This window comes from Jaculus jaculus, chromosome X, assembly GCF_020740685.1.
Source record: "Jaculus jaculus isolate mJacJac1 chromosome X, mJacJac1.mat.Y.cur, whole genome shotgun sequence".
Classification (NCBI taxonomy): Eukaryota; Metazoa; Chordata; class Mammalia; order Rodentia; family Dipodidae; genus Jaculus; species Jaculus jaculus.
This window is the reverse complement of record NC_059125.1, coordinates 146,952,183-146,975,021: the sequence shown is the minus strand read 5'-3', so window position 1 is coordinate 146,975,021 and position 22,839 is coordinate 146,952,183. Positions and strand designations below refer to the sequence as shown.

The 22,839-nt window shown below is 37.1% G+C and overlaps 1 protein-coding gene across 6 annotated transcripts in view; it reads right to left on the bottom strand.

Moving 5' to 3' along the window:
- Positions 1-22,839, bottom strand: part of Aff2 (AF4/FMR2 family member 2) — a 551,228-nt gene that overhangs the window by 162,842 nt on the left and 365,547 nt on the right. For 4 of the 6 annotated variants that reach the window (XM_045140221.1, XM_045140222.1, XM_045140224.1 and 1 more), the window contains 2 exons: positions 20,017-20,053; positions 19,682-19,733 (listed from right to left, as the gene is read on the bottom strand). In XM_045140221.1, coding sequence (XP_044996156.1) covers positions 19,682-19,733; positions 20,017-20,053 — 89 coding nt within the window. The remainder of the gene's footprint in view (positions 1-19,681; positions 19,734-20,016; positions 20,054-22,839) is intronic. The other 2 variants (XM_004668938.2, XM_004668939.2) reach the window with 1 other exon arrangement.

Below are 22,839 nucleotides of genomic sequence, written 5' to 3'. Positions count from 1 at the left end.
TTCTCAGAATGAGCTAGTCACACAAGAAGAAGAAAACTAAATTTATTTAAAACATGATGGAGTCCTGACTGCTAGCCCATTATAAATTGCTCTATTTTAAATGTCTGAACTGGGCACACTTAGAACACAAGGGCATATTTCATTAGCATTCATGCAGTTTTTCAGTCGACTTTTCCCAATGTTTCACTCATCACTAGATGAGAGAGTGCTTGTCAGGAAAAATTATAGTTAATGGTAGTTAATGGTAGCTAAATTCAATGGTCTTCTTTCTATTTTGTTTTACTCATGCTGGAAATAATGAAAGTATTACATGAGCAACCCTAATGTTGCTTGCAAAAAAATCTGTCCAGCTCCAATGGCCGCTAACATAAAGCTTTATCGGATATATAAAACAATCTATGTAAACCTATTTTTATGTTTTATTTGATTCTAGCCATTACCCTAAGCTAAGAAATAATTCTAAAATATATCTCACAGCAGCAATTTGCTCACTATGCTAAATTAATCTACATAAATCTAGACCTGTGTTTCTAAGACACTGAAATGAATGTTGATGTTATATACATATATATTTTCACATTTTAATACTGATGGAATTTGGGAGAATGTGAAGACACTGGACTTTACCTCAAATAATGATGCCTTCCTCCCCAGAGGAAATAGTGTCATGTATATGAAACACACTATCTCAAATGCTCCTAAATTTTAATTGTAAAACAGAAATTACAGATGCAGAGAAGTCTTTTCCTCCTTCAGCTGACCTAAGGTCACAGAGTTGGATCTCCAAACAGCTGGAGTTGGATACTCTTTTGAAAAGCCACAACAGTTACTCCTGTTTAATGTCAACCTACTCTTCACTTTCAAGGTAGAGCAAGTGGATACTTCAAATTCAAAGATTCCTCCACTTGATTCTTTTTGTGTAAAATATTCCTTATTGACTATACTCTGAATGCTAATGATTTGCTTCCAGTGTTCTTGGTCTTAAGAAAGGACTCACAGCATGGTAGTAACACATTTTGAGCCCTTGCTTGCTACTGATACTCATCAATTTACTTTAATCTTGGTTTTTATTAAAACTCAAATGTCATGATAGCAACATATATGCAGGACTTTCTACCCCAAGGCCTGTGTCCAACTAGAACAGATCTGCCAGCAGAACTTTATCATATAGCAAATAAAAATTTCTGACTTGTACGACTCTAATTGCTAATACTCTTCAATGTAGATGAAAAATATACTCTTTCTCTTTTTGACACCTCTATTTCCATTTCCATTGCACCTCTGTCCTCTTTTCCCCTGTTAACAAAGAAAGATATAACATCAAGAAGAGGTCAGGTTCCCAGGAAATGTAGCATTCCAACATCATGATGACTTAAACTACTCAAATGAAGATTTGCTTCCTGGTACTCCCTCAAAGAAGAACCATGAATGGTGAGTTAAAATGCTTACTAGGATTCACTGCTATTTTGTTTAAATGACCTTGAAAATATAACTTTTACTACTGTCTGCATGATGTTTTGAGTTTTCAAAATATCAGTGAATAAACAATGAATCCAAAACAATTTGCAAAGCCCAAGATATAGCTAAATGGTGATTTCCTAAACCAAGTAACTATGATAATCTAATAACAGGTTGATTGTGTGGGCAATGAATTTAGCTAGATTAGATGGGTGACTTTTGACCATTTTTCATGAGTCACTTCAAACCTCAAGGAAGGAAGATGCAAACCATAAATCAAATCAACACTTCAGCAGTATATGTCTTTTCATCTTTGTTTTTTTTATTTAATTTTATTCATTTAATGAGAAAGAGAGAGAGAGAGAGAGAGAGAGAGAGAGAGAAAATGGGTGTGCCAGGGCCTCCAGCTACTATAAGCAAACTCCACACACATGCGCCACTATGTGCATCTGGCTTATGTGAGTACTGGGGAGTCAAACTTGGGTCCTTAGGCTTTGCAGGCAAGGACCTTAATCACTAAGCAATCTCTCCAGCACTTGTTATTTCTTATTTTAAGTGTCATTCTTCTACAACTAAGTTTCGTGCTTTATGTTTAGAGATGAAGGGACATTTGCACAAAAAGTCTCTAGAACATGTATATAAGCACTGAGAATGATCAAAGAGAAAATAAAAAGTAAAAATTAATCCCATAAATGCTTTCAATACTTTGTCTTTCATTATATAAATTAGTACTTGTAATCTTGTCAAAATACAATCACTAAATCATCTCTCTCCCTCCATATATATATATATATATATATATATATATATATATATATATATATCTCCTTAAGATACATATTATTAATATCAAGTATACATTGAGAATAAATATAAAGAATAAATAGATAATAAGACCCTAGTGCTGAAGACTCCATATACTCGGGCTGCAAGGTCACTGAGAAATCCTGCTGGAGTTGAGCTGAAAACCTCCTCCATGTAGACCAGCTGACAGAAAGCTGGAAAAAGCCATGCTGCATGCAGTTCAATGGGAGAGACAGAAATCACCAGTGAAGATACACAACAGTAGACACTGCAAACATCATGTTTGGCCAGCCAGACTAAATAAGCCAATGGGTACAATAGTGGCATACCTGTTATGGGGGAAACCAACTACCCTATAATTGGACTGGAGACCCACTCCATGGGAGTGAATACATCTCTGATACTGAAAACCTACAATAGGGGTAGTCATGAGCCCTAGGGGTGTAACGTATGCTGATGTCTGGCTAAATGTATATACTAAGCTCACCAAACTGCCCAGTAAACACTTCTCTTAATGTTCATACCAATATATTAATGTCACTCTCACTTTTGGTTACAGAACCTTCTCTTTCCAGATGGCAGTGACCTAGGGATGACTGAAAAGGCACCATGGTGCTAAGAAGAAGTGACAGAGGAGTGCTCATGCATGAGCAGTTCATAAATAGGGGATGTTTATCAAGAAAGTACATTGATGAAAACAAGATTTGGATATATAAGAGGGATTACTTTTGCTGAAAACCAAAGCAAAATTGGGACTTCTCTGCTCTGGGCTCTGGATTGTATGTGACATGACACTCCTCCGTTAATTCTCCCTTCCCCATAGTCTAGTGTTAGGAGAGCTTGCATTCCAAAAGCACATTCCCCCAGGGGTAGGGTAAAGCTGCTGTAAGCTAGACTGGGTGGCTTCATAATACCAGCTAAGGAAGATACAATTTGAAGTGGACAATCCACGTGTTTAGGTTTGAGAGTTGACTTTATTACTGCATTTTCAATAAAGCCAGCATTCCAAATGGTCTGGAAAGTCACAGAGATAATAGGACTATTATCTCTCTCAGTAATGTCTAATTAAAAAAAAAATCTCCTAAGCACATTCAGTCCCTAGTTTTATAAAACATGGTAACAAATTATCTCCCCACACTGTTCAGGGAGAATGAAGCATTCGTTTTCTCTATTCAGTCATTCTTTATCCCCGTAGTGCGGGAAGATGATAGGAAACTGCCCAAGAGAGAATGTACAGTTGCAGGTGGTCTGGAAGAAAAGTGTAAAAAGTAAGGAAACAGGAAAAAAAAAAACAACTATAAAAGTAAGCAGACAAGGGTTTCTATACAAAAGAAGTCACCTGAGGAAAGTTTCTAGAATTTCAGAACACTTTCTATATTACCAATGCAAAATTAAAGCCCAAGTGACTTTATCATGCAAATTTTGTATGATTTCTCTTAGTCCCTGAAAGGGACTGCTTTAAAGTAGACTTTCTGATCCGATGAGATAACTATAGGAAAGGTGGAGTGAAGTTGGACAGATAAAAAGTAATGAGCATCCACGCTGCAGGTACGTATTGAAGACACAGAAACTCTGTAATGATGCAGTTTCTGCATTGGTGTGACCCAAACTACTCTTCATGGCCTTGGTTGGTATTCTGGGAAACAAGTTCTATTGCCAAGTCAGGTAGGGTAATACTTCATATTCTATACTTGTTTTGTAGAGACAAAGTACACATTAGCATGTTAAAGTTTCAAAGATTTTGTAAGATAAAAATAATTTTTAGGTTTTACTTTAGCCCATGGTTTCCCAAACATATATCATAATTCTCCTCTTTTGGTGGAGAAGAAGAAAATCAAATACAAAATTAATACTTAAATGAAAATATTTCATGGTGAAACATGTAGGAAGAGCAAATCTAGATATTTTATATCTAAAATAATTTTGTCTTATACATACACATAACTGAATGAAAAGCAAGGTTATTTTCTTCCCTTATGATTTTATTTCTCTCAAATCCTCACATGAGTAGTGGGGCATAGATAAGATAATATAGCACAGAAACTTCAAGGAAAGTTATTTTATATTAATAAAGGATGGCTTTTAAGAAACAATAAAATCCTTATATTAGATGAGAGTCAATGTATTAAATTCATTAAATAATACCCAGGCATACAATAATACAACCTTTCTGTTGACCTTCCTGGTAGTCACAAACAACAAGAATAGACCTTTCCTTTTTAATGTGAAAAAGTTAAAATTGTCCATGGAAAGTATTTGGGACAATCACATTTATAAAGTATGAAATTAGTGCTCCCTAAGTAAAATGGGCAGGATCAATCCTGTTTAATCAGTTCACAAATATCCTTGGTGAAAGTTTAAATCTGAATTTCATATGAAAATTTAAAAAGCATTTTTATCTTTGCTATTGGGGCCAGAACCTTAAATAATTGAACTTATTTTAGGGGATATTCATTTTCATGCAGAAAAAGATGATTCCCAAAGAAAGCTTTGTAGAAGAGAATACACATCAATCTAAGAAGTGCAGTAGAAATTCCTATATGCTTGGCCCCTCTCACCAACAAAGATTGAAAACAATTGCTCTGAAAACCAGTCCTATCCCTCACTTTATTTAACACATTACTGTGAAAGAATGAAGTGTGTCTTCTGTATTCAATATTCACTTATATTTTGTGGGCACAGAGACATTAAGCAATGCTGCACAGCTTAGCCCTGGTCCCTTTCCAGTGACATTTTACTCCATTAAAAATTGTGATTCCAGGCAATATTTCTCCAGTAGCCCCTATGATTATTTAGTGAGTTTTTGTTTCTGAAAGATGCCATACCACACCTCCTGTTTCTGATCTCTGTATTTGAAATTGGCCATGATATTCTGCACACTAAAAAATACATTCCATCTATATCAAATCACAATCCTGAAAACAACTGTAATTTTCTCACTAATTTATTGTTCGATTTTTAGCTCAAGGAAGGTGTCTGTGAGCCAGGCAAATTTAAGGGGAAAGAAGGGGCTGAAGGATTAGGTTCCCATGAGAACAAGAACAAGGCCGTGTTTGATTGACTGCTGCTGAAATACAGCATTTCGCTAATTATGAATGAGCATTATAGACCTACCTCTGAGGCAGCCTGTGGCATCTCCATCATCTCTACTTGTGTTCACAAAAGCTAGTGGACTATAAAAAATTAATATTAATGATGACTAAACTCTATAAACCAGGCACTCCAATAAAAATAGACTTTTAAAAATAACCTTAAACAAGTAAGAATCATTTTGCACAATAGATTTATTTCTGGAAAATGCATGTAAATTGATGTTTTGGAAACTTAGCCATATTGTAAATGCATGGGATGAATGTACTATTTGGAGGAAACCTGTAGTGAATAATTTTTAAATTAAAAGATTCTTTTTAAGGGTGAAAAATTATCCTTACATATGTTTGGAAATATATGCTAGAATTTTGATGGCAGATTTAAATCAAGTGGGAAAACTTGTCTTTGTCTTTTCTTTTGCTTTTCCATGTAAGCATATGCATTATAATCATTCAGTGATAGATGCCCTGCAGCCAAGATATACCATGACAAGTCGGACATGTGTTTGCTGGTGTATTTTTTTCAGAGATTCCCATAATTCATCTACTTTTCTCTATGCCTTCTTTTTGGAAGAGGCAGTGAAGTTTTACTAGTAGGAAGCAATGCTTTGGAACTTTCCATATATCAACCATTTACATTATTGAAATTAAACTAAGAAAATAGTTTTATCCTATATGTTAAAATTTGGGAAACTCTTCAATGGTTTTGAACGTGAAATGTTTTAAATTGTCTAATGTGCATAATAAATCATCTCATCATCTCATTTCTCATTTTAACACATCGCATCACAGTTTTTTTTTCTACAAAGTATTAAAAGACAATAAACCTCATTTACATATGTTTTTAATATCCAAGTTATTTTTAGTTCAGATATATAAACTTAAATGAAAGCAATGCCATGATGTACACTTAGTAACAAGCACTGGTAACTCCACCGTTTACATAGTTTCTAAGAGCTTAACAATAAACTGGTTTAGAACATTTGAGTTGGCTTATTTACATCATTTTACTTTCATTTTTATGCTTTTTAAAGAAATCTAGTATTAGTGGACTAAATGGTTGTGAAGTCTAAAGTTTTATGAGAGATTGGAAATATTTAGCTGAATTAGTATTGATTCTACTTGAGAAATTTAACTTATGTCACATCCAGAATCAATTTGCTAAAACCATTTGTTTGCTCAGAAATCATTGTCTCATAGAAACATTTTATACCCCTACTCTTAGATAAGTTCCTTACAATGTACATTTTCCAGTAAGAGAAGAAAAATATTCTATTGGGCCTCAAGAAAATACACTAAAATCCACACAAATATTTTTAAACAGTGCATATCTACTTTATGGCAATAGTCTCTTTACTCAGTACTTATGAGTAAAGAAAATCACACTTTAGTGGATTATTTTTCATAGTTCACTCAGCAATATGTTTACTAAGTCCGTTACAACTATGTACTTACATATTTTGATATACAGTGTGTTTTACAATGTGTGTCTTCTGAGATTCCATTCTTATTTTTAAGACCTATTTAAGTGTTATTTTATTTTCCCTCCCAGCAAAAATGAGCTTATTTCTCAGGGGATTCATAGTCAAGCCTTATGATAATTAAAGGCAGAGCCTGAAATGCCTTTTTTAGAACAAGGAAACAGGAGTAGATACGGAGCATCAGGAATGATATGTCTAGGCAAGGGAATAGAATGTTTATTTCACAGAATGAGATTTTATTCACTTTTCTTTACCCAAATGATTTCCCTTATGCATGCAAAGAACTGGGATTTCAGAAAAAGCTCCGTTCCACCTCATTAGAAAACTGGCAATGTGCTTATTATGCTATTTCAAAAGTAGTCATTCACAAATATATGAACCAAGCAATCAACAATTATGACTCAGAAAATTATTCCAGTGGTGATTTTTATAATGAGATGCTATCCTGGGAACCAAGAACAAAGAATGTCCTTATTCCCTCTTTCCTCCCTATGTTACCTCTAAAGACATGTTGCCACTGCCAATGACAATTGAGTCCAAGTGGATTCTAGGTTTGGCGAGCCTATGGGCAGGCAAGAAGGCCAATTTAAGTGGACTTTTTCTGAAGTCTAGGAGACATGGGACTAAGTTATAGATTAAGTGTTATTGGTGACAAGTATTTAGTTTTAATTCTTGAATGTCATCCTCATGAGCAAAATTCAGGTAATAGGTGTGCCAATATGCCAGTGAGCTGTGATTCATCAATTAAATAATGGATATAAACTATCTAGCATAATGTTTAACAACTAATAAGTTCAACCTTTCATTTTCTAACAAGAAACTATAAATAAAAGTTAAATATTGACAGTGGTAAGGTACTCCATTGAGCTCCAAGAAGGGGAAGAATTTGTCTATTACTAGAAGTGTTTATGTTTAAGATACCCTAGCCATTCCTGATTATAACCTTCATTACTAGGGCACACACTTAGTAGAGGAAATGTGCAGTGTGGTCCAGGTTTGCTTATCCCGGAGATCCCTTTCTCCAACTGAAGGACATGTCAGGCAATGAGAAGACTCCCAATGTGGCTAAAAAATGGCAATATAGTATAATAGCATTCACTCAGAAGACTTATAATGGTGCCCATGTTAGTCATGGCATAATCAATAACACTAGTTAATGTTTACTAAGAACTAAGCACCAGATGCTATGCTAAGTTTTTTAATCATTTTATCCTATGATGTAGGTGCTTTTACTATCCTTTGTATTGTAAATGAAAAAAATAAGTAATAGAGATGTTATGTAACTTGCCAAAGATCACATGGCTAAAAGGTGGTGGAGGTTCTATTTGAACCTAAGCATTCTGGGTCTACAAGCTATCTAGCTGGCTTCCACAATGCATACTTTCCAGTCACACAAATGCATGGACATATAAAAAGGAATATGAATGCATGCACATTTCTTAGGTTGCTTTCTTTTTAATATGCTAGTAAATATAAGAATGAACTTTATCAACTTATTAAAACAGGATAGTTGACACTTTTTCTAGATCATTCTTTTACTACCTAACTCACAGTCAGTATATTTTTCTGATTATCTACTGTGTGGCACGCTTGTGTCAGTTGCTGAGGTAGCAGATAAGTGGATACTATGCCTTTCATGCAAGAACTCCTAAGGTGTGCACCTGTTATGCCAAGAGATACACAAATGCTGATACCTGACATATGCATAGGTAGAAGACTGGTGGTGTTGGCTTGCTGAACATTTATGGACATCCCATAGGTTAGGAGGAATATCACTGTTCAGTTGTCAGTAATATAATCTCTTCAGGACCCAGACTCACCAAGCTAGAATGAAGAGACTCTCAAGCTAGGTGAGAGACAATTCTGTTCCAACCTCTCAGACAGAACTATCCTTTAGAAGGTATTCTCCCACTTCTAGAGGAAGAGAGTTCCCATGGCTCAGACCTCATAACTCTAGCTATCTGATATGGCTTAAGAGGATTAATATTTGATATCTGTTGTGTGAAGGAGTATTCTAACTTCCTCTGTGTAAAATCATTTCTGGCCTGAAATTGTTCCCCATTGGCCCACAAACCCGGGACCAGCAATCAATTCTTTGAAAGAAACTTCCTTGTATATCCTATTGTTGCTAGGGTTTGGTTGGAATATAACCCCATCAGTATCTTCTCTGACCATCTTTATATCCTTACTGTGCATCTTGGCTTCCTGCCACCAAGGATACTGAATACCACAGTTGTTTCTGAATAGCATAATTGAGCTGACGTTGATTTAAATTTCATGCAGAAAACAGCTTTGCTTCCAACTGCAGCCATTTTTTTTTTAAAAAAAAGTTTTTAAAAATCTATCAGGATATAATGTCTTTTTATCTTCTCCCCAGTACACACCAACTCTTTCTGGTCAATGGACATGCAGATGATTTCCATTAAGGTACTCTCACAGACAGTTGTAAGAAATCTTACATCAAAGTTCATGGCATCATTGAACTTTGAAATTACTTAGTGATTCTGCCAGGGTCTAATATTCAAGGTATGGTAACCATAGTAGCAACCTGGAATTTTAATCTAGTAGGAAAGGACAAGACAGGTCACCAGTTTTAGGTCCTCTTCAATCTTAGAATGAAAAAAGCACTGCAAAAAAGTATGAAGATAAAAGTAGGACCTAACTCCAAATTCTGTTCTGTATGGCACTGAGCTTGTAAAAACTAAGAATTTTTCCCCTAAATTCTTCAAATTTATCTGCAAGTATTGAAGGTATTAAACTCAATAATTGGTCTAACTGAGTGGTAAAATGCACTCTCTTTGGAACACTGTAAAATATCGAGTAACATGCTGGGAATCTATAACTAGGAGAAGAATGGTACATAGAATTATTGATTTAAATCTGTTGCTCTCTGATAGCTCATCCTTCTATTCAAAGCACATCAGCAAAACGTGTTGGAAATGATATTGAACATTAGCAAAAAGAGCACTAAATGAGAAGCTAAGTTTGTTGAGACTGAGCAACTAGCTTGGACAGTTCATTGAAGCCAGCTGAGTATGACTCACCCTCTCCTTTGTAGCATGGAGAGATAACTTTGTGAATAGTTGACTGAAAAGTATGGGCATAGGCTCAACTGATGATATTGCAACCCACTGAAGCTTCTGGGAAATATATCATTTCTGTTTTATGATATGGAAAAAGTGGAAGCTCAAAAAAATGCCAAGTGAATTCATCAAGTTATATGACACAGGAGTTAGGGAGCTGGGATTTGAACCATCCCCTCAGGAAGTAGATGCCATAGTTGTGGTCTTTGTGTTGTTTCTAGCTAGGTGATGATGCTCCTCATGACTTCCATCCTAGAGAACTGAGGAGAGATCAATGCAGCAAATATAACAAAATGTTTGGAAAACATACAGTACCACAAAATATAAATGATTAGAAGGGTTATTTTGCTATATTCACCTATACTTAATGATGATAGTGCAATTGAAACTTTAATGGGGAAGATAGATATGTTCTACCACAAGATGTTTGAGTTCTGAATTCCTGCATCCTGGAGTGAAATTTCACCTCCCTTAACAAGCAGTTTTGTGATTTTTCAGCAAGAATCTAATTTTTCTGAAATTATATTTCCTTCTATATAAGTTAGTTAAACCATATATAGCTCTTAGAATATTACAACAATGCTATGTGACCAAATATGCAAGCCAGTGAAATCCCCATCCCAAAGAGCACCAAGCTTTGACTATGTAGCCACAAATGCCCTGGAAGGGCCATCACAGGAGTGATGGTGCAGCTGATATGATAATATCTGTCGGGTAAAGGTAGGTGAAGATGGAATTGTTCATGTTTGAAAACGTTTGCCACAGTGCACAGTATCTTCTAGAAGTATTGACTATACTTACTCAAACATATTGATCATATAGATTTTAATTTCTTTCTTTTTGTACCATATGATTTATGAAAATGACTTTGGAGTAATTTAGATGGCCTTTTCAAGATCTAGATAGCCTAACCTAGGCAGATACTAGATATTGCAAATATTAGTTACTTTTTGAATGTGTATATGTGCATGTGAATGTATGCTTGTTTGCATGCATAGCTGAATGTACACAGGTGCAGATGTCTGAGCTAAGATACTTAATACGATTCTGAATGGCAAACACTGACCCTGCAGCCATCTGTGGAATCTGATGACAAGGTAGCATATTCCAATGGGCAAGTAGTAACCTCTGTCATAATCCCAACTCTGTTGCTCCCTAAGGAGGAGAATTGGGGCAGGTAACTTCACCTCCTGGCTCTGTGACAGAACCACTCCATTGATCTCATAAGCTAACAGAGTATATGAAAGTGGTTTAAAATTATCACTCATGATAATTTGGAGAGCATCTCTGATGCTAGCATTTTACAATCTAATAACTGAAAAAGTGTGCACATGAGCACATACATCTCCTTAGATCAGACAGTTTTAGAAAGTCCTAATATGCTGGAACACAGTGTGTGTGTGTGTTATCACAACATTAACTTCAATTATGTAACAGAATTTATTTTAAAGCTGATCTCTTCTTTATTTTTTTAAAAATATTTTCTTTTTAATTTTTAATTTATTTATTTGAGAGCGACAGACACAGAGAGAAAGACAGATAGAGGAAGAGAGAGAGAATGGGCGCGCCAGGGCTTCCAGCCTCTGCAAACGAACTCCAGACTCGTGCGCCCCCTTGTGCATCTGGCTAACGTGGGACCTGGGGAACCGAGCCTCGAACCGGGGTCCTTAGGCTTCACAGGCAAGCGCTTAACCGCTAAGCCATCTCTCCAGCCCTGATCTCTTCTTTATTAACTCAGAGTATTCTACCAGTATTATATGCTTCATTCCTAGGTACTAGAAATAAACATGGAGGAAAACATAGAAATATGGCACTGTGGTTGATAACAGATGTGGATATTTAAAAAATTCTACCATGAAGATATCAAACAATTTTCCAATTATAAAACAAGTTGGTAAGCATGAAAGGTGATTGATGACCCTCTCCTAAAAGCAGGCCCAAATAACTCTCTTCATTTCACTTGAATCCGGCCAAACGGAGATGGCTGGAGAGAAACGTTGTTCCTATCACAGGCCACTACAATCAATCTTACATGGATTTTTCATGATGATGTAAGCCCTTGCAGGCAAAGATCCTTCAGCATCCCTGTGGGGGACATTTGATATTCCTGATGATGCAACCTGTGCGCAGGCTCTGAGCAGAAGCAGAATCTGCCTACAGAGTTTCACCACTGTCATGTGCAGTTTCAGCAGTGTATGTGAGAATTAACTCAGTAGTGCTCTTGAGCACTCTAATTTCAGCGAAACTTGTGGCTGCTATGTAGGTATGAATTGAAATCAGTCAACTCTGATCTGATGCCTGGGCAAGATAATTTCAAATAAGTATGACTATCTCCGAAGTGACAAAGCCAGGCTACAGTGTACAAAGAGCAAACGCTGGGCCACAGGGCCACCCCACTCTCGGCCCCACCCTTCCTTCCTTTTCTGTTTTTCTTTATTTTCCTTCCCTTCCTTCTCCTTCCTTCCTTCCTTCCTACATTCCTTCCTGCATTCCTTCCTTCCTTCCTTCCTTCCTTCCTTCCTTCCTTCCTTCCTTCCTTCCTTCCTTCCTTCCTTTCTTTCTTTCTTTCTTTCTTTCTTTCTTTCTTTCTTTCTCTCTCTCTCTCTTTTTTGAAGTAGGGTCTCACTGTAGCCCAGACTGACCTGGAACTCACTCTGCAATCCTAAACTAGCTTCAAACTCATACCTCTGCACTGGGATCAAAGACATGCACCACCACGCCTGGCAGCTCCACCCTTTGCATGTGTGGAACTCTGAGCAATTTACTCAAAGACTCTAAGTTTTGGTTTCTGTGTTTGTAATGATGATGAATCCCTTGGGCTGATCTTAAGGACAAAGTATGCATGGGAAACATCTGGCACATAGGAGGGTCGCAATGTATGAATTAGTTAAATTACTGGTGTTGTCAAGTACAAGATTAATCTTCTCAGGTTATGAATCCCTTGATAGAAGGATGTATAGCATTTTATGCTAAGTTATACTGTCTGTATCAGTGCCTTATATATAGTAGGAGCTGAATGCAGATTTAGCAAAATGAAAGAAATCATGACTGAATGAATAAATAAATGATCAAGGATATGAATGCTAATCAGGTAGAGTCAATATTCACATTTTCTGAGAGAGAGAGAGAGAGAGAGAGAGGGAGGGAGGGAGAGGCACACTTTTCAATTAGTAACTTAAAATACACCTGAAACATATGAATCCTACCACAGTCTTGGGCCCATGAACAGCTCCATAGAAATCAAATATGATACTTCAACTGCATGAAGGGAATAAAAAGATTCAGGATTTTAGCTTGTGTACTGGAAGTGAAAATCAACAGCTCCTTTTGAAGGAGCCCAGTCTTCAGTCTTGGCACCCATCAAGCCTCAGCAGCTTCCACGCTGCTTGGTGTGAACATTCCAAATGCCAATATTGCTTGTTGTCACATTAGCCAATATACAACTCTCAACATAAAATCCTCTTGATGTCTGATTACTCTTCTTAAGGACCTCATGCTGATTCATTTCAAACTGTGAATTACCTTTAATTCACAGCTTGAACAGGCTGCCAAATTTTGTTTTCTCTACTCCCAGGTGGCTGTCCCTGATGTAGTGGAGAACTTCCAAAAACATATTAAGTCTTTAGGAAAAGTTGGAAAGCTCTGACATACAAGGAGTACCAGGCAGGTTAAAAGCAAAAGTTAGAATATTTTTCGGTTTAAGAGTCAGAATAGCTGAAACTCTAGAAAGTTGCCAAGACTACTAGCTTATCAGGAGAATTAGTTTGGCTAACAGAAAGTAATTATCAATATTACCCAATTCTAAGTAACAAATCATGTATTTTGATTAAGAATAACCTGATTAAGAAAATAACATTTCCCTGCCACATTACATGTAGTTTTGCTACTAAATTACATTTAAGTAGCAGGCAAAACCTCTTCTTGGGAAAGAATATCTGAAATTGTTGGAGAGTAGCATATTACTCAGCAATAAGGCAGCCTAGTGCATAAAATTCAGATAAAATTCTCAAAAGAAATGTTTTCTATGATGAGAGTTTTGGCAGAAGATTGGTCAGAGCTGCAATGAATGGGAGAAGTTTTCTTCTTAAAAAAATTGAGAATTCATCTAAGAAATAATGTTTTGATGTATTGGTTTTATAGCATCTAGATACAAAAAATTCTCATAATCCTTCAACTCTCTATGGTAATGAAATCTTCATAACATTTGGTGAGAAATATAGAGATGATGATATTGTAGCTAAATAAAACAATTTTGATCTATTTTTCTGTGTTCCAAAGCAGAGAGGTGTAATTTCTTGTGAGAAATAGTCCACCAACCAACACTACTTAGTCTCCTTAAAATTTTATATTCAGGTTAAAAATTTGCCTATTATGATGACCCTTCCCCTTGCTCCCTTGCTCCCTTCCTCCGTCCCTCCCTTCTCTCATTCTCTTTCTTCTTTTGTTTATTTATTTGAGAGCGACAGAGAGAGAGAGAGAGAGAGAGAGAGAGAGAGAGAGAGAGAGAGAGAGAGAATGGGTGCGCCAGGACCTCCAGCTACTGCAAACGAACTCCAGACACATGCGCCCCCTTGTGCATCTGGCTAACATGGGTCCTGGGTAATCGAGCCTCAAACCAGGAGGGTCCTCAGGCTTCACAGGCAAGCACTCAACTTCTAAACCATTTCTCCAGCCCTCTCTCTCTTTTGAGATATGAACTCAGGTATCCTTGGTTGGCCTTGTATTCCCTATATAGCTGAGGATGACTTTGACCTACAGAACCTCTTTCTCAGACCTGCAAGTTATTGAGATTACAGAAATGTGCAGCGTCACACCTTGGCCAAAATATCAATTTTTTAAAAAAATTATTTTATTTATTTATTTATTTGAAAGTGAAGACAGAGAGAGAAACAGGCAGATAGAGAGAGAGAATGAACGCGCCAGGGCATCCAGCCGCTGCAAAGGAACTCCAGACGCGTGCGCCCCCTTGTGCATCTGGCTAACGTGGGTCCTGGGGAACTGAGCCTCGAAACCGGGGTCCTTAGGCTTCACAGGCAAGCACTTAACCTCTAAGCCATCTCTCCAGTCCCAAAATATCAAATTTTGTGTAATAAATCCTTGAACTCATCAGATCCAATGTGGAACGAGAGCCCAGTGGGAAAAGAGGATGTAAATCCCTATTCTCTCAATCTACTCACCAACATTCTCACCAAAGAACCCTGCTACTTAATTCTTTGGTTGGTTTGTAGCTAAAATGTCCCCGTGTAACTTTGCATAGTTAGGTTGTCTTCCAATTGGCCTCCACACACTTTAGGAGTGAGACTGTATTCTAGGTTCATTGTTTTCATGTGTGCAGTGGCAATGCCATGGAACACTACTAGGATGGCTGGTACATGTGCTCAATAGCCCAATGGTTGTTGTTTGAGATTTCTATCATTCCTGATAAAGCATAGTTCCCTTTCTTCTTATCTAGAACTATGCCCAAGCATTTGTTCCTATAATATGCATATTAACAGCCCACAAGAAAACTGAGGATGACCACATCCAATCTGACTCTATATAACCTGTCATCAAATCGCTGGACCCATGGTTGATGTTTTCAAGCATGTAGCTAATAGTATAAGTAGAAGGATTAATTTTATGGCAAAAGAAAAAGTATTATGATTACATCTGCCTTTATATTGGGCCTTGTGTGGAAACTATCTAGACTTCTCAATACCATGACTTAAAAATATAGAGCTGCTTAGGTAAGAGGGGTTCTGGTTGGTTTCCAGTTGAACAAAGTCCAAATGCTAATAACCAAGGTTAACAAAGGAACTCGATGGGCTGGAGAGATGGCTTAGCGGTTAAGCGCTTGCCTGTGAAACCTAAGGAACCCGATTCGAGGCTTGATTCCCCAGGACCCACGTTAGCCAGATGCACAAGGGAGCGCACACATCTGGAGTTCGTTTGCAGTGGCTGGAGGCCCTGGCATGCCCATTCTCTCTCTCTCTCTATCTTATCTGCCTCTTTCTCTCTCTGTCTGTCACTCTCAAATAAATAAATAAATAAAATTTTAAAAAAGGAACTCGATATCTGGAGAAGCTATTTTCTCAATAGTACTTGCAAACCTAACTGGAGTCAAAGGCTGAATGAGTTCATTGATGTCTAAATATTCTTCTTAGGGCCACTGAATATATCATATCTTTTTCTCTTTTTACTTATTTGTTTGGAGAGTTGAAGTTTTTTGATGACTCATGAAACTCAAATAGTAAAGCTACTGTATTGGCAAGTAACTAGCAAGATACTACATCCAATTAGATGAAGTCATACAACTTAACCAAGAAAATCCAAGATCATTGTTTTGGTTTGTTTTTCTCTTCTCTTAATCCTCGAGGAACTACAAAGTAACCTGATGTCTGCTATGTCCTCTGAGAGCAAGGATCTTACACCTGAATCAAATATATATGTTAGGAATACAATGGATATGATACTCCTGTACAAATATACAATTCTATATCTCTGAGAGATATAATTTGAACTTAAACTTGGGCCTTATCCTTATTTTGGGGACAAAAGCCATTTTTGGAGGACAGTAGAGACGTCATTGGATTGAGAAGATATGGATGAGGACATTTCCAAGAACATGTATGTATGTATGTATGTATGTATGTATGTATGTATATATATATATATATGTGTGTGTGTGTGTGTGTGTGTGTGTGTGTGTGTGTATAGAGAGAGAGAGATCACAAATCAGAATAACAGAGGCTGTTCTTATATTATTATTAATATTATTTTTTATTATTATTATAAAGGACTTTACATAGGGGAGTCTGACTGCTGTGTCTTCTATACTCAGAAACTATAAAAGTCAAATGTGCTTTTATGTTGTTAGAATTACTTATTAGCATATACTTACATTTAAAGTCTGGAAAATTTATATATGAGTATACAAAATTGTTCATTGTTGTTAAATTTATCTCAATGGATTTAATATGCATATTAAAATAGAGACAAAAACCTCTGTGATTTAGACCTGCATTTTTACATCTTAGGTCAGTGTTTTCTCCTAAGTAAAACTGCTGTGGAATGGGGTAGAGTCTCAAGCACAGGCCTCTAACTGTGCAATTGTTTTGCCTCATGAGCATGTAGAGATCCAGATGGAGCAGGTAGGATATTGACAGATGGACACCCCATAAAAGGCACTGCATGTCAACAAAGTATACTGAGTGAGTGGGAAAATATCCAGTTCCCCCTAAGGCCAGCCATGTGCTGGGCTTGGGCCCAGAGAGAGCAGCAAATGTCAAGAACAAAGAGGAAGACTGAGTAGTTGCAAGCCTATGCTCAGACCCACCAGGTCCAATGTTTGTAGGCTTTATGCCCTTGCACAAAGTTCTTATAAACAATGCACACTTGAGAGGAAGATCTGCATCTTGTCAACCAAGGTAAACAAGACAAGATCACGAAAATGAATGGACTGTCTCAGCAATTAAGGGATTCTGTTTTACACAGCTATAATTTCTCATCACTGAACTAAGTGGTAGGGCACATGCCCTGCACATCTGTTGGCATTGAGTGGGTGTCTTCTCATAGCCTGACTGATTTAGAAGTGGCTTTTCATCAAGTAATACACATCAGCTATTTGTCTACATCCAGAATGGTTTTAATCACCTGGAGGATTACTCTGCAAAATGAAAAATAATAGAAGCTGGGTTAAGTGTGCACTATGGTAAAACATGGTGGAATAATAGTAATAGCTGAATTGATCATGATTTTGGAGATAAAATTTTAAAAAATCTCCATGAAAATGTAAATTTACCTTGTGTTCCACCCATATGCTACCTTAAGAAGGTAATTATTACTGCTATAATCTGTATCAGTGCTTGGACTTTAGATTGAACTGCCAAAAACAGAGGCCATTCATCAATTGCCCTTGGTATTTTCAAGTTTTGCTAAGTCTTCATATAGAGAATTTTAGTCTTATAAACTATACACTATATACCATGATAGTCTAATGTGCTGTTCTCTGAAATGAAATGCACCTTCTAACTATAAACCATCATTGACAAGTTTATTTCTATTAGCTACGGACTACTAGACTCCTGACTTCTGTGGTATATATGGAAAGCTGCATATTTCACAGTAGGATCATAGTATTCATGCTTTCAGAATAAGATAATTTTATACAAGAAAGTGTAATTTTGTATTTTTCCATGTTTACAAACCTGCATTGACTTTTTAATGTGTATATTTGTATGTTTTACTGAGTTTGTAGTGGAAGGAAGTAAAGTAAGAGTGGCAGTATAGGATAATATTATTCTTCACTACAATAACAAGGGGGGAGGATAACTTATGTGTGGGATTAATGGAAACAATTAAATGTAAAATATCCAAGATGATATTTATTTCTGTTTCTACATAAATTTGTCCTTAAAACAAAGTCATGGTTGTGTTTATTATTTTTTCTTGCACTGTAAAATTGAGGAGGACTCTTGGTTTTTGAAGTTGAACTTTCAATTAAAAGGCATGCCAGAAAAACTAAAGAAGTGGAACTGAAGCATCAGGGACTGTGTCAAAGCCTTTTTCTATTTGGAGTCATTCCTGGGTGTGTTATGCAATTATTCATGATCTTCCAAAAGGTGAGCAGTTCATTTCAAGAGCATTATTAGGCCACTTGTGAGTCACAAATTATTTCATTTTGAAAAATTTCAAGTATACAGTTTTATACACACAGAAAAGTTGACTTCCATTTTCTATTATCACCAAGGAAAGAAGTTATGAGAGAAATACTCCCTTGGTACACTCTTGAACAAATGGATATTAAAAAAAACCTACAATAGTTAATCTGAGGAAATTGGTTTCTACAAACTCCTCTTTCAGATGACATTAATAAAAAATGAAGACAGTATTAGTGAGTTTCAGGACCTGGCTTTGGAACTTTAGTGGAGTACCAAGTAATCTTTTATTCCAACTCTTCCTGGCTGCCCTTGTTTGGCATTGATATACAGATAGAACATGACCTGAAAATACTGGGGTCTTGTGTTAGCTGGTCATACCAAGCCACACTATATTTCACGTTCAGTCACATAGGTTTAGATGCATCCCTTGCTTATCCGAGTTAGCCATAACAGACTATTGTTTAGTATATTGTTGGTAACTGACATTACATGAAACTTAATAACTATTTAAATGTGGAAAACAAACTGCCTAATTTTATTTCATGTCATTTTGCCACAGTTATTTTTAGCTTCCAGGTGTTGACACAGCCTATCTATACATCATTAGAAAAATGAATGATGGCCACCTTCCTTTTTATTGTGACTTTCTGACCATGGGTTCTTCAGTCTGAAATTTCATACTTGTGTAAAATTCATATGCTATAATCCCCATCCTGAAGGTTATAGTTTAGGAGGTAATATCGTCATGAGGGTGGTCCCTCATGAACAAGATTAATACCTTTATAAAAGCCACTCTAAGACGACTTCTTTTCACTTGTGCCATGTGAATGCAATGAAAACATGGCTATCTCACTTGTGCCTTGTTTACTGACTTCCTTTCCTCTAGAACTATGAGAGTGCATTTCTGTTATTTACAAGCTGCCTACCTTACACTATCTTGTTCTAAATACTGACAGACTAAGGTAATAGGAAATTTGATTTTCCTGACTAAACTAAGAAACATTAATATGAGGAGATGTTTATAGTCTCAAAGAGCAAAGAACAAAAGAAAATAAGCTCAGCAATGAGATGCTGTTTTCTTGCCAAAATGTCCTAAAGAGGCCTGGTTTGAGAACCCAGGTACTTACGACTTGAATGATACTGACTTCGTGGAAGCTCTGCTTGTGGGGTCACTCCACTCTAAACAGAAAAGACAGAACAATTACTGTGTATGTTTCTATAGTCAAATGATTTTTTTTTCAGAATTAAACTAGTATCTGAACATGCAGCCCTCCTAGATATAGAGTAATATAGCTTCTCACTATCAATGATAAATTAAAATAATGAACTAATAAGATATATTACAATGTAACTTCATCTTTATTGTTGTTTCATGTTTTAATGACATGACAATAAGTAGTAAATATCAGGGAGGTGAGAACATAGATGGTTGGACTAAGAAGGAATTTTTAAAAATACTTACTTTGTAAGGTGAATCCTGGGGTCAGATGTTGAGATTCCTATCGGGAAAAACATATATAATACAAACATTAGTTACATAATACAAGGGGAACCAAAGGTATGGCCATTATTGCCAAGGCTATTATTTGACTAATGTTAACAAATGAGAAATTGCTATTAACAATTTAGTAACTAAGTTTCTGTCTATGGGATAACCATATGCTAGCTGAGCTTTCTTCAACATGATCATAACTGCCATTTTATTTGAATTATAAGCAAGACTCTTGTCTACTTGGAAATGTGTGGCACATGGGAACAAGTGAGCCATATGTGTGAAATTCAGGTGTTTAATTTCTCACTTAGACAATAATGCCTGTTCGGAAGACATAGGGACTTGGTTCAAATAATCTCCTGTTCCTCTCTCTCCCTCTCTCTCCCTCTCTCTCTCTCTCTCTCTCTCTCTCTCTCTCTCTCTCTCTCTCTCTCTCTCCCTCTTCTCTCTTTATCTTTTATAATACCTTTCTTTTTCTCCCTTCTTTACCTTGGTGATGGCCTGTAACTCCCTGTACCAGCATGCAGTCAACATTCATAATGAGCTGTTAGTCAGACAGAACTACAAGGTTTCCCGAGAGATGATATATTTCTGTCAGAGTACTTGATGACTCACCAAAGGTTAATGGTAAGACCCTACTGCCAAAGACACCATATGCTGTTGGTATAGAAAATGGAGTAACCGGGCTGGAATCTGGAAGAGAGTCAGTCCCCAGAAGGTTAGCTCATGTAGTGCCAAAAGGAGATACATGAGTGACCTTGGGAAAATGACCAGCATCTGTCCAACCAACTCATGGTCTAAGCTACTTAGTACCAACTAACCTGATGTGATGCTCACACAAGTACAATAGTGGCACACAGCCATGGTGGGTAACCAACTGCTCTTGACTTGGCTAACTGATCTCCTCAGTTGAACAGAACCCATAGCTGGTTCTGGGAAATAAGTCAGAACCATATCCAAAAAGGAGCCCACTCTTCATTATCAAACTCCCACCAATCATGGGCTACAAGAGGGCCTACACTTATTAAATTCTCTCTAAAGTAATAATGGTTTTCCCGTTTATCTGGTGCTGGCTTCGCTTCTTTTTTTCAGATAGACACAGATGCTAAGGAGAGAATCAGCCCGTTACACCTCACCATGGTCCCAGATGAAGCCATACGGTAATTGGGGAAATGAGCAAGAGTGCTGCTTTCTTGATGAACCTAGTGCCAACACAAGGGTCAAGGAGCTAGACAAAGAGAACTCAACTCCTACCAAACCAGAGACCCTGAGACACAAAGGCTCAAGACCTTATCACTGAAGTAGGCCTAAAACAAACACAACATGGCTCAAGGAAATTCTCAGAAGAGGGGGTGGATTGTTAGAGCCACATGTTGGTTCATTATGCAGAGACACTGCCTCTTCCCCATAACTGATGGCTAACCCCACACTGCACGACCCACATTCCTGCAGAGGGGGGAGGACAGGGAGGAGGATAACTGTGGTACCAACATGAATGTATACACACTGTGTACATGACTAATAATAATAATAAATTTAAAAATAAACATGCAAATATATTTTAATAAATTATAAACAGACAGAAATTAACATGCCAGTTTCCACTTTTTAAATTTTTGTTCATTTTTATTTATTTATTTGAGTATGACAGAGAGAGACACAGAGAGAGAAAATGGACATGCCAGGGCCTCCAGCCACTGCAAACGAACTCCAGACGCGTGCGCCCCCTTGTGCATCTGGCTAACGTGGGACATGGGGAACCGAGCCTCGAACCGGGGTCCTTAGGCTTCACAGGCAAGCGCTTAACCGCTAAGCCATCTCTCCAGCCCAGTTTCCACTTTTAAAAATATTTTTTTTTTTTTTTGAGAGAAAAACAGAGAGAGAGAGAGAGCATGAGAATGGGTGTGCCAGGGACACTAGGCACTGCAAACTAACTCCAGACACATGCACCATCTTATGTATCCATCTTTACATGGTTACTGGGGAATCAAACCTGGGTACTTTGGTTTTGCTGGCAAGCACCTTAACTGCCAGGCCATCTCTCCAGCCCCAGTTTCCACTTTTATCTATATAACTCCAACTTTCTACCTTAACTATAGCTCATGTGCAACAGATATATCCACTTTGTTGTACAGAAAAGTTCCTAAAACTTAGTTACAGGTCTGTTGAATTATGGAAAGCAATTTGAAATATAGTAGTAGAGTACAGTATTTCAAAGTGATTTAAATTTTATGTCAGTCATCCTTCACATAATTTATTAACTTTTTGGAGAAATCCATACTTGTACTCATGAGCCTTGGCCTACATGAACATACCCTGACAAAATTGGTACCCAAAAGCACTGCAGCAATGTTCAGGGCACACATGGCATCATATGGACTGAAAAGAGAAATAGTAAGAACTTCAAAGCACAACCAGAGACAATTAATTCAGGCAGTGTCCTAGGTTCCATCAGTAGCAGTGAGGAAAAAAAAGGGAAACATCAGAACTGGATATATTAGTCACTGCATTAGTTAATCTATTTTTTAAGTTTAAACTTTCTACTCTATAGAGTAAACTAGGATCACAGAATCATTGGTCTTAAAAAAAAAAAATTAAGCTGGGCTTGGTGGTGCACTCCTGTAATCCTAGTAGTTGGGAGGCAGAGGTAGGAGGATCACCATGAGTTCGAGGCCACCCTGAGACTACATAGTGAATTCCAGGTCAGCCTGGGCTAGAGTGAGACCCTACCTCAGAAAACAAAAAAGCCAAGAACAGTATGACTACATTGTGCTTTAACTGAAAGCAAATTTC